Source organism: Uranotaenia lowii, chromosome 3 (assembly GCF_029784155.1).
Source record: "Uranotaenia lowii strain MFRU-FL chromosome 3, ASM2978415v1, whole genome shotgun sequence".
Taxonomy (NCBI): Eukaryota; Metazoa; Arthropoda; class Insecta; order Diptera; family Culicidae; genus Uranotaenia; species Uranotaenia lowii.
Genome location: NC_073693.1, coordinates 295,540,314 through 295,553,548, shown reverse-complemented (window position 1 = coordinate 295,553,548; position 13,235 = coordinate 295,540,314). Strand labels below are relative to the sequence as shown.

Genomic DNA, 13,235 nt, shown 5'->3' with positions numbered 1-13,235 from the left:
TTGTTTGAACATTGTATCATCAAGGGGCCTACGCACAACTATTCTGATAAATTTTATTCAATAAATCGTTTTTTTTTGCGGCTGATTGCTAACTGTCTAGCTGCTTACATTATGGCAATCACGCTTATTTGCAAAACGAAGGCTCGTCTTGATTTGTGAATTGCATGCATGGATCCTGCTATATGGAGAAGTTTGATCGATTCGGCTGCTCGTGTATCAAATCGTTGATCGTTTTAGTCGGAAAAGTGATACTAGCGAGGAAGCATAAGGCTAACGGGGCAAACGGAAAAGGACGAAGCTCAGTCAACTTTCTCGTCTGTTCTAGGTTCTAGGTTAGGTTCACTTCCTGATGACATTCGTGCAAGGCTTCGTGAATGTTCGGCCAGTCCAGTTTCCGGTATCTGATCTTGGCAGTTGCGCTAACGGGAAGTTTCGCAAGGCAATCGACGCGATTGATCCTTTAGTTTATCGAGGACTTCAGTGCGGGCGTGAAGTTACGATCCGAGACAAGTGTCTTCCTCACGACTTTCAGTGCGTGATTTAGTGATTTTTTTATCATCTGTTAAAGAAATCTTTTCCAGTGTTTGTGTTATCTCCAAAAAAAATAAAAAGAAAAACATGGTGTTGACCGCACTCGGATTAGTGATATTTTCGGTTAGTCTTGCGATCTACAGCTACTGTAGATATCGGTTTAGATTTGCCGATCCCATTCCCGATGCCAATCTGCCCAAGGTGCCGTTTTTCGGGAATGGCCTCTCGTTCCGGGGAGTCAATCGATTGAAGATTTATCCGGTGTTGCATCAGGCCTTCAACACTAAGGCAAGGCTGTTCAAGATCACCTTTGGGCCGATGCCGATCATTTGCCCGAATCATCCGGACCTTATGCAGAAGGTTATGCTCGATCCGGCCTCGATGGATAAACCGTACTTCTATGACTTCTTTGGAATCACCCAGGGATTGTTTGGACTTCCATGTAGGTTGAATATCTTTTTTCTTCTTCATTCTGGAGTGTGGAAAAAATGATGATGTTTGATAGGGTTTCCGATCATTACTATACTGGAAAAATTTGAAGACATTGATTCGACATTGTAAAGAACTACTGTGTGCTTCAAATATCATAAATAAGTAAAAAAAGGTTTATGAATTTACCAGTGCTTATCTAAACGCCCACAGAAACAAGCAACGAAATACTCAACCCTAACGACACAACAAATTGCCTATCAGTACATAGAAACCTGAAGATTTTATCCTTGACAAAATTGTTTGAATTTTTACTTTAATACGCTTTATGGATTTAAAATATTTAAATTATTCAACAAGCTTAATGAAAAAGAACAAGTTTTAGAATAAACTCAATTAAGAGTTTAAACTACTGTTGAAAATTTGACATCGGCAGGGTAACAGCATTTTTGGTGTCCTTGTTTGTGGCGTTTTGAACTTGAAACTTTCAAAAGATTATGTGTGTTAACTTTAACATTTTTATATTTCCTTCAAAAGTCTTGAGTGAAATCATTAAATGAGAACTGATAAACCAAGAATTAAAATTTTGCCCAGATATAAAAGTTTCGGTGATGCAACTAATTTAAATACAATAATTATTTTAATTTCTGATATGACTTAAGAAAGTCTTCAGAACGGAAGAGTGTTTTGAATTATTCTTTTTAAAACATGTAAAATATGTTATGGTTTAAAATTTCTTAAAAATTACGAAAGAGCTCCCGGTTCAAACAAAATTAAATACTTTTCCAACTTTTTTTTCAGGAGTCAAAATAAATCGCGGGCTTCGGGAAAGTTAATCATTAAGTTATAAAAATTATCCCAAAACCAAAAGCAGATAGGAGAAAAATGGATGTTTCGTTTTAGCGCTTCCGGAGCAAACTTTAACGACAAAATACTACGTAATTTTGTTACCTTGTCCTGACTGTAAAATTTGGAATCCTTTTTTCATACAGGGCTTAAATTTGGGTCTCTCTACATCAAGAAACGGTTCGAATAAAACCCTACACGGTGTCTCTGGGAGAAAACTTTATTTTTCGAAAATTAGCATCGCTAATTTTTGCATCATTCGAAAGCTGGGACTTTTCCCTTTCATTTGAGCCCAAATTTGAAATCATCCACCGGGGGGTCCAGAACATTTTTTTTTTTTGAAGATTTTTTGACCTTTTTAATGTTTTTTTTTAAAGATAAAATCATACTAATCACTGTGAACACGCTCGTCTTACCTTCAGCGTAAATCCAACATCATATGTCAATAATATGATTTAATAGGAAATTTTCCTGGCTACAATTTTGTAGAAGACATCAAAGTGATACAAATTGTGAAAAAGAGTTGGAATGTCACAAACAAAGTGATTCATATTTTATTTGAAAAATCTAATAAAACTCCTCACGACTGATTGTACTAAGATCAGAAAAAGTTTTCTACGAGCTTAGTTATTGATTGTAGAGTGTATGAATGTTCAAAACGGTTTATTTATGTTTGAAATTCAATCTTTTGATCTGGATAACCTGGAGTTATGAGCATTTGTAGGCTTTATTCTTGAAAAATGTCTGCCGCCTCTTTTGAAAATTTAGTCATTTATATTTTGAGCTAAGTAAGTGTGAATACTTAAAAAACAAACATTTGAGACTAGGAAACAAATAAGATTTACTTCTTATATTTAAGCCCAAATTTTAAATAATTCACATGGATTTCAAAATCAAACATCTTTGTTGTAAATATTTCATCCTTTTTGATGATTTCTGAAGGTTTTCATACTTTTCATTTTTGATTGATTGTAAACCCTTAGACACGGGTAACACAAGCATGATAAAGTGTCCTATATAAAAATTTAAAAAAACTCAACCTATTGTTTATGTTTGATTGTATCAATAAATGTTTTGGAGGCACTTGTGTATGTAAAAATATGGTCGAATTTAAGTTTTCAAGCAAAAATTCTAGATAGTTCAATTTTGTCAAAAGTGCACGAACTGAACCTAATGTCTTTCATTATTTTTTTTTAAGATAAAAAGGAAAAAAAGTTAACAAAATCTCAACATCAACTTTGTTTTCAACAATTTTAAGATGTTGATTTGATGTAATACTATTATCTGAAAAAAATCTCTCAATTCACTTTAAATTGTCAGATCTGAAAACATCAGATTTTTTGCGAATTTTTTATTTCCTTTTTTGAAACTTTAGCACATGTTCAAATTGATGATTTTTTTTAATTTTCTAGATGAAATAAAAAATGGGTTTATATCTGATAGTATGGAACACTGCAAATATTTGTCTGTGGATTTCTGCATTTTTGGCTTTCCCCTGGAATGTTATTTTCTTACATCTATGAAAACAAAATATAACATCGTGTCATGATCAGTACTTAAAGCAGTTGCTTGAAATGCTTAAATAATTTTTCTACATATATTTGCCTAGATTTGGCACATATTCAAAATTTAACATTGCTCAAAGTACAAATGAATTTTTGTAAAAGTCGGAGTGACAAAAAACAGAATTTAATATTTGTTCCGGAATAATAAAACCCCAAAAATGCTCATAACTTCAGATAATTCAGATCAATTTTATGTAAAAGATTAAATTTCTAATATAAATAAACCGTTTTGAACATTCATACACTCTACAATCAATAACTAAGCCCCTAGAATACTTTTTCTGGTCTTAGTACAAGAGAATGATAAGTTTTATTAGATTTATCAAATGAAATATTAATCACTCTGTATGTGACATTCCAACTCTTTTCTCTCAATTTGTATCACTTTAATGTCTTCTACAAAATTTTCAGAAAAAAATTCCTATTAAACCATGTTATTGACATATGGATTTACGTTGAAGGTAAGACGAGCGTTTTCACAGTGATTAGATGGATTTTGTCTTAAAAAAACTGTTAAAAAGGTCAAAAAATCTTCAAAAAAATAAAATATTCTAGACCCCCCGGTGGATGATTTCAAATTTGGGCTCAAATGAAAGGGGAAAGTCCCAGCTTTCGAATGGTGCAAAAATTAGCGATGCTAATTTTCGATAAATAAAATCGTTCCATCAGAGACACCGTGCCTAATAATACCTTGTTTAGCCACCGTTTCAAAAAGTTCAATTTTCTAAGAATTCCGAAGGGAAAAATAAACAAAGATAAAGGTTTTAATTGAAAATTTTTATAAATTGTTAAAAAATCAAACAGTTGAAAGAACGAAAATCAAGCTGCAAGAGATAGAAATTTTACAATCTCTTGTATTCGAGATTTGTTCAATTTTTATTTTAACTCTCATCCGTCCCAGAAATTTTTACCAGTTGCAGTCCCTGAATTGTCAAATTGAAAATTCACTCTTGTTGCTAAAGCCTCTAAGCGTAAAAATAAATATGTTTTCAGTCATTTTTCAGCTACAACACTTAAGTTTTCGTTATTCAAAGTCAACCAAAAAAACCGAAAAATATGTTTTTGAAAAGATTCTGTAAATCAGCTACAGATTGCTTAAAAAATTTCACTAAGAGTCCAAGAAAGCTGAAATAAGCAACCTTATACGATACACATATAGATATATTCTTCCAATTTTTTTTTTGAATATCATGACAAAAAAATTAAAATATGGCGTAGAAATCATACTTTTTAATCAATGAACCGTTAAAATTATTCTAATCAAATCAGATAAATTTTGAAAAAGAAATTTGGAAAGTTAAAAAATTTGGTACATTTTCGCATTTTGAAAATGTCAAAATACGGAACACAGAATTTTAGACGAATTTTCTTAAGCAACTTTTTTCAACATTTTTGTCAGATTTACATTTCTCAGATTTTCTAACACTTAAATTCTCCTACTTTCCACTTTTCAAACACAAGAATTCAACCAGAACGGCAATTTCATCCCGATTCTAATTATTTTATAAACGCTGCGATACTTTACATAAATATGACATAGGGGAGAAGCTACAGACCCCGAACGGTTTTTAGAAACAACATTACCTTTTAGTTTTCGTTATAATAGGACCAATTTAATTTAGACAAACACTATAAATACGTTTTTATGTTCTTAAAAGGTAATAAAATACAACAAAAAAACCAAAGATTTTTTTTTAAATAAAGGACTTAAAAATGAAAAAAGATGAAAAATTCTAAAAGTTAAAAAACAAATAAAAAAAAGACTGAACATGATCAATAACAACTAAAAAATGATGAAGAATGACAAAAACAGCAAATATGACAAAAGAAAACAAACATAATAAACATAACAAGAAAAGGGCAAAATGCACCAAAAACATGATGAAAACATTCTAAAATAACTACAAATTGTCGGAAATTGTTTAAAAACAACGTTTTCGATAAAAATAATAGTTATTTTATAAATTTAACTCAAAAACAAGATTAGAAAAAAACCGTTCGATTTTGTCAACATTCGATTTTGGCAACATAAAATATACGGGCGTGTTGCCAAAATCGAACGGGGTCTGTATATGGCTATTCGCGCTTATCAAGCAGAATACTGATTTAACCAAATAATACTTAGATTACCTGTTCAAAAACTTTATACACATGAGCAAACATCTGTTTTCTTTAGATTTGACTTATTTTTTGTTGAAATCATTCTCCGTTTTGAAAAATCGATTTTTTTATAATTGTTGTCCAAACATCAAACCGTGCGGACTTAATGCGTCTAAATTATGTTTTGGGTGAAATTCCTGTATTTTTGGCAATAAATTTCATTGAAAAATTCTAGAAACTGATAATTTGCATACTACAAAGCTTAGGTTTTAAAACAAATTTTGTCTTTTATGATTTGATGGAATAAAACAAAAGTTAGGGTTGCTATATTATGGAGGCAGTTCATCCATGAGAAAAAACTTTGTCAAATCTGTTTTGATTAAATGTTAATTAAAGCTTAGATTCGAAGTTTTCATTATCAAATTTATATGTTCATTTATTTAACCTTTTATTTAAGGATACTGTCTTATTTTACTTTCTACACTTATTCCACTTTCTACACTTTCTACACTGTCTTATTCCACTTTCTACTCAAAATCCAGTTCAAAGTTGAATTTAAATGCAAAGAAATCAATGTAATTGCAAATTGATAAAAAAAAAAGTTCAAAATGGTGTGATTTAAACAAGTTTGGCAGGCCGTAGCTGATCTACAGTCTTTTTTACGAAGCGTTTTTTAATCGTTTTTTAGACTTTGAAAAACGGTTGAGAAACAAAAGAGATATAGCGTTTTTAAGCGAAAAGATTTAAAGGCGACAAGGCGAACAAACAGTACAGTGAAAAAAAATATTTTTACCATGGAGAACGGAGGCAGCTGGCTTGGCAAATTGCATTTACCAATTCATACGAAGCTAAACAGTCGCCAGCAGAGTTGTCAATGAGTCTGATTTTTCAGAATTTGCCTGTTATTTTTAGGCCCTGGTAACCTGATAAGCCTCCGTTTCTTTCTGATTTTTTGGGAATAAGCCTGATTTTTCCTAATTAAGTAATTTTTACGAAAACTATAAGTCTCAAATAAAAGAAATATGTACATTTTAACCTTCATCCGTCTTAGATTGTCAATATGCCAATACACTTTTGCAAAATTGAAGGCTTGTAACTTTTTTCAGGCGCACCTAAAAATTCTTTTGGAATCTTCCATAAATTCATGAAACGCTCCTTGAAGACCCTGACAAAAAAAACATCTTTATCTCGCTTGTTTCTCTAGCGTACAAATTGTTCACAATATATAGATTTAGAAACCTAGTAACGTAACTCAAACATGATACTTAGACAATACTCAGCTACAACCACTCGTTATTCTGTTTTTCAAAGTCGAAGCCAAGAAAACACCTTCAAAACAAGCTTCATTAAAAAGGCGCTAAATAGATCACTTAACAATTGCTAAGAAAATCTTTTCTGTGCCTAAGAAAGCTGATATTAAGAACTGTATGTTGGAAATATGAATATTTTTTTTTATTTATTCAAAACTTAGTGGTCTAAGATGTTTTTAAATAGCGGATTTCAAATCAAATCGAGCTTTTCAAATGAATTCCTATTCGGAAATCTGAATTTCATTTAAAATCAGAATTGTAGAATTTTGATTTCAAATCCTTTTTCCAACACACGATTCGTAACAAATGAGAAATTTTAGAACGACTAATTTTGTTCATTTTCCAATCTTCTATAAATACAAAACCCATCCAATTTTGTTTTCATTCTATCCGTTAATAAAGCTCCCAATCAGTGGAGCATTTTCACTATCAAATGGGAAAACGAAATGGTCATCTTATGTCTGTTGAAAAATTTAATATCTCAGAAGCAAAACAAAAACATTATTTTGAACAGTTCGAAATTTATGGAATTTGATTACAGGCGGCATTCATAAATTACGTAACGTAAAAATGCTCTTTTTTGACCCCTTAACCCCCCCCCCTCCTCCCCTCATATGTCACTCATCGTAACGCTTCTACGTAACCCCCTATGGAAATTAAAGCTCTTCGAAACGGAAATTATATCTATACAAATCGCTTTTAGTACTCATTGATGATAACTTTCTGATAAAATAAATTGATTATATTTTTAAACTGCGACCCAGAGATGGGTCTTGACTCAAACATTCAGTCATCGAAACTTTTTTTTGTAGAGAAATGAATCCAACTTAGATGAAATTTCAGGGACTAGATAAGAGAAAATCGATGTTGAAAAACATGCGAGACAAGGCGAATTTTTTTTCGCATGTTTTTCAACATCGATTTTCTCTTATCTAGTCCCTGAAATTTCATCTAAGTTGGATTCATTTCTCTACAAAAAAAAATAAATTGATTATTTTATTACGTGTTGCTCTGTGCTTGTTTACTGATGATATACCTTGTTTACATTATTTTGTTCAAGGAGCATAACATTTGATGCAAAACATACTGCATTTACGAATATTCATCGGAAAAATCAAAATTGCATTTTTTAAATCGATTGAGAAAAAATATTGAAATTTTCCTCTTAAGGTTGAATTGAGTTGTTGGGGGCAAATGAACTTAATATTCGGTTTTCCAGCGGTTATTTCACAGATATTCAATAAACATTTAAAGCAGTCTATCTTTGAATCTTTGAAGAGAAAAGGTGACAAACCAGTTTGAAACTGATTTTGGTTTGCATATAATTCTGCAATAATTGCATGACTTAAAAATAGCTCCTATAAAACTGAAATTTTTTACGTTACGATAAGCATATCTTCCCCCCTCTCCTCTATGTCCCAATTTGTAACGGTTGAGCTTTAACCCCCCCCCCCCTTGGAGCGTTACGTAATTTATGGATGCCACTATATTTGAGCATGTACAAACATTTTCCATGAGCGTTCATCGTCTGTGGAAAAGTTCTAAGGACTTGTGTGCTGGAAGACGTAGAGTGATTTTTCATTCTTCTCACCTCTTTGTTTTCAAATTGGTTGATGGATTCCTTATTTTATATGGACCTTTTTTGGGTTCAGGTTCAACAATCCTTTTGTTATAATCATATCTATCGTATGAGAATTGGTATTCTTACTTCTTCTTTAACTTTTTTTAACCGTCAGTCATGAAAAGAACGGTATTCGTAAGATAAAGTAAATTTTATTTAATTGAATATTTTTCTCAATATTGGATAATTTTTGTGAGAAAGGCAAGAAAGACAGACGCAGTTCTGCTTTTAATTCCAACCTAATTTATCCTGATTTTTAAACTCGAGTATTAAACACACCAGCGTGTTTGTTTTTGTTTTTGATTTTTCGTGACTTGAACCAGACGGCCCTGTGTTTTCACTGTGGTGCTCTACGGTGACAAATTGTCGCACGCCGGAGCAATTGATAAAAGTGTAGGGATGAGATGAAGAATATACAGAAAATAAATCAAATTTAATTAGGAATAAAATAAAATAATAGTTGTATTCGGCAACACTGTAGATGAATAAAATAAAGTAAATTTCTATGAGAACATTTGCTATTTTGGCAGCACTTGAAAAACAAACAAAACAAAGTCAGTCATTGATCTATTCTTGCGAGCGACAGACGTGTTTAGGTGAATCTCTGAATTGAGATTCGTAAAATTACGACAATGGCGTGGTTGGTAGAATAAGCACAAATAGCGCAGATATTTAAGGCTGCTGCTGCTGCTGATTGTTTTGATCTGGCCTTCCGGTGGAAATAAGACGGAATTGCCCCTGAAAAGTGCAGATATTTAAGGCTGCTGCTGCTGATTGTTTTGATTTGGCCTTCCGGTGGAAATAAGACGGAATAGCCGTTAGAAGCGCAGATATTTAAGGCTGCTGCTGCTGATTGTTTTGATTTTGCCTTCCGGTGGAAATAAGACGGAATTGCCCCTGAAAAGCGCAGATATTTAAGGCTGCTGCTGCTGATTGTTTTGATTTGGCTTTCCGGTGGAAATAAGACGGAATAGCCGTTAGAAGCGCAGATATTTAAGGCTGCTGCTGCTGGTTGTTTTGATTTGGCCTTCCGGTGGAAATAAGACGGAATGGCCCCTGAAAAGCGCAGATATTTAAGGCTGCTGCTGCTGATTGTTTTGATTTGGCCTTCCGGTGGAAATAAGACGGAATTGCCCCTGAAAAGCGCAGATATTTAAGGCTGCTGCTGCTGATTGTTTTGATTTGGCCTTCCGGTGGAAATAAGATGGAATTGCCGTTAGAAGCACAGATATTTAAGGCTGCTGCTGCTGATTGTTTTGATTTGGCCTTCCGGTGGAAATAAGACGGAATAGCCGTTAGAAGCGCAGATATTTAAGGCTGCTGCTGCTGATTGTTTTGATTTGGCCTTCCGGTGGAAATAAGACGGAATTGCCCCTGAAAAGCGCAGATATTTAAGGCTGCTGCTGCTGATTGTTTTGATCTGGCCTTCCGGTGGAAATAAGACGGAATTGCCCCTGAAAAGCGCAGATATTTAAGGCTGCTGCTGCTGATTGTTTTGATTTGGCTTTCCGATGGAAATAAGACGGAATTGCCGTTAGAAGCACAGATATTTAAGGCTGCTGCTGCTGATTGTTTTGATTTGGCCTTCCCGTGGAAATAATACGGAATTGCCCCTGAAAAGCGCAGATATTTAAGGCTGCTGCTGCTGATTGTTTTGATTTGGCCTTCCGGTGGAAATAAGACGGAATTGCCCCTGAAAAGCGCAGATATTTAAGGCTGCTGCTGCTGATTGTTTTGATTTGGCCTTCCGGTGGAAATAAGACGGAATTGCCCCTGAAATGCGCAGATATTTAAGGCTGCTGCTGCTGATTGTTTTGATTTGGCCTTCCGGTGGAAATAAGACGGAATTGCCCCTGAAAAGCGCAGATATTTAAGGCTGCTGCTGCTGATTGTTTTGATTTGGCCTTCCGGTGGAAATAAGATGGAATTGCCGTTAGAAGCACAGATATTTAAGGCTGCTGCTGCTGATTGTTTTGATTTGGCCTTCCGGTGGAAATAAGACGGAATAGCCGTTAGAAGCGCAGATATTTAAGGCTGCTGCTGCTGATTGTTTTGATTTGGCCTTCCGGTGGAAATAAGACGGAATTGCCCCTGGAAAGCGCAGATATTTAAGGCTGCTGCTGCTGATTGTTTTGATCTGGCCTTCCGGTGGAAATAAGACGGAATTGCCCCTGAAAAGCGCAGATATTTAAGGCTGCTGCTGCTGATTGTTTTGATTTGGCTTTCCGATGGAAATAAGACGGAATTGCCGTTAGAAGCACAGATATTTAAGGCTTCTGCTGCTGATTGTTTTGATTTGGCCTTCCCTTGGAAATAATACGGAATTGCCCCTGAAAAGTGCAGATATTTAAGGCTGCTGCTGCTGATTGTTTTGATTTGGCCTTCCGGTGGAAATAAGACGGAATTGCCACTGAAAAGCGCAGATATTTAAGGCTGCTGCTGCTGATTGTTTTGATCTGGCCTTCCGGTGGAAATAAGACGGAATTGCCCCTGAAAAGCGCAGATATTTAAGGCTGCTGCTGCTGATTGTTTTGATTTGGCCTTCCCGTGGAAATAAGACGGAATTGCCCCTGAAAAGCGCAAATATTTAAGGCTGCTGCTGCTGATTGTTTTGATTTGGCCTTCCGGTGGAAATAAGACGGAATTGCCCCTGAAAAGCACAAATATTTAAGGCTGCTTTCCGATGGAAATAAGACGGAATTGCCGTTAAAAGCGTAGATATTTAAGGCTGCTGCTGCTGATTGATTTGATTTGGCCTTCCGGTGGAAATAAGACGGAATTGCCCTTAAAAGCGCAGATATTTAAGGCTGCTGCTGATTGTTTGTTTTGAATAAGCCTTCTGGTTTGGCAGGCTGTTTCTTAGAATATTATCGAATTATTCCGGCTCTTGTAAACAGAGACAGAGTAACAAGGAAAGCACAGTTTGAGAAAGCTGTTGCTAAGAATGTTTTTTTTGCGGATTGTTCCTGCTCTGGTAAATAAAAGCAGAGCGACAGGGAAAGCACAAATCGGGAAGGCTTTTGTGAAGAATATTTTCAGATAAAATGAAGAATATGCAAAAAAAAAAAAAGATTTAAAACGCTTTTGCAGAGAATGGAATGTAGAATTGAGATGAGGGATATTTGGGATATAAAATTTTTTATTTAAAAAAAAAACAAAAGTCGGTAAATTAAAGATTCTATTGAGAATAGAGTTGAGAAGGAATGTAGAAAAGTGATGAAAGATAAGCAGAAATTAAATAAAATTTGTAGGATGGAGAATAAAGATGTGGAATATGGAATAATAATTAAGGATATTTGGTAAATAAAATTTTGCACTAAAGAAAAAAAAACAAATGTTGACGTGTGAAAAGTTTTGATTCAGAATAGAGGTGAGAAGGAATGTAGGGATGAGATGAAGAATATACAGAAAATAAATCAAATTTAATTAGGAATAAAATAAAATAATAGTTGTATTCGGCAACACTGTAGATGAATAAAATAAAGTAAATTTCTATGAGAACATTTGCTATTTTAGCAGCACTTGACAAACAAACAAAACAGTCATTGATCTATTCTTGCGAGCGACAGACGTGTTTAGGTGAATCTCTGAATTGAGATTCGTAAAATCACGACAAAAAGGTGTGTGGCTCTCTAAACCTGGGTAATGTGTGGTGAGATAGGGGAGAGAAGGGTAGCGTGGGCCATGGGGAAAAATGGATCATTCTACATTTCTCAGCTCTGTATTAGGATAAAAATCCCAATCCAACTGTCATTGTCGTCGCCTTGCGTAGGCATTTATTTCTATATGTTGTTGAGTTATGTACGTATTATATGCTTCTTTTCTTTAACTAGCTAAAAAAGTATACTTACATACATAATTAAACAAGCACCCGCAAATTTCAATTGTCCACATACCACGTGGACAATTTAGGGGGGAGGGGGGTATGGAACTGTCCACGCTTGTCCACGGAGAGGGGGGTAGGGGTTTGAGTCATGTCCACGTGGACATACTTACTTTCAAAATATTTTCTGAAGGTGAATAAATACATAGATGTTTAAATCAAAAACTTAAAATTGCAAAGTGCTCCAGTTTAAGTTTAAACAATTGGTAGGTACTCAAACGCAAGTGATAAATATGACAATTTGAAATTGTTAAAATTATTTTATATCGGGAAATTCATATTCGTTTTTTTTTTCAAAATCAGCCTTTTCAATGACAACAAGAATTCGCTAGAACGAACTTCATAGACTCCCTTAGGGCCCGAGGAAAACCACCCGATGTTCCAGTGAGGGATGTGTTAGCTGTGCTAGACTTAGACTTCATGTTCGAAATTTATCTTTTTCTAGAAGCTATTGATCTTCGTCTGTAATTCTTTTTATTTTCATAATTCCTTTTCTATCCTCCTTTTTCATCTAAACAAGTGTTTAGCTAAGCATACAAATTGTAAGAATACAAAACGAGTTTGGCTCCTTAAAGCCGAAAGGTATGAGCCGTTTCAAATAAAGAACTTACAAAAAAACAACAGAAAGGCTTAAAGTGGTGTTTTCTAACTGTCAAAACATAGGTATTCCAAAAAATCTATTTGAAATCTGTCCACGTGGACACCCGGGGAGGGGGGTAGGGGTTTGCCGAATGTCCACGCTTGTCCACGGAGGAGGGGGGGAGGGGTTCAAAAATCTCATTTTTCTGTCCACGTGGTATCTGAACGGCCCCTTGGTGGGAAATCTGAAGTACATAGCAAAAATATGCTCATATGCTTAGTCTTGTCATGCTCTTTAACATGGAAAAGAAATTTTCCATAAATTATTAATAAGTCATTCAATCGCAACCAATCTGCAAATATAGTTTGTA

At 34.4% G+C, this 13,235-nt stretch overlaps 1 protein-coding gene across 1 annotated transcript in view; it reads left to right on the top strand.

Annotated features, from left to right (window-relative positions):
- The window catches only part of LOC129753608 (uncharacterized), a 100,955-nt gene that overhangs the window by 29,157 nt on the left and 58,563 nt on the right, over positions 1-13,235 (top strand). The window contains exon 8 of the mRNA XM_055749444.1: positions 644-973. Within this exon, the coding sequence (XP_055605419.1) occupies positions 644-973 (330 nt within the window). The remainder of the gene's footprint in view (positions 1-643; positions 974-13,235) is intronic.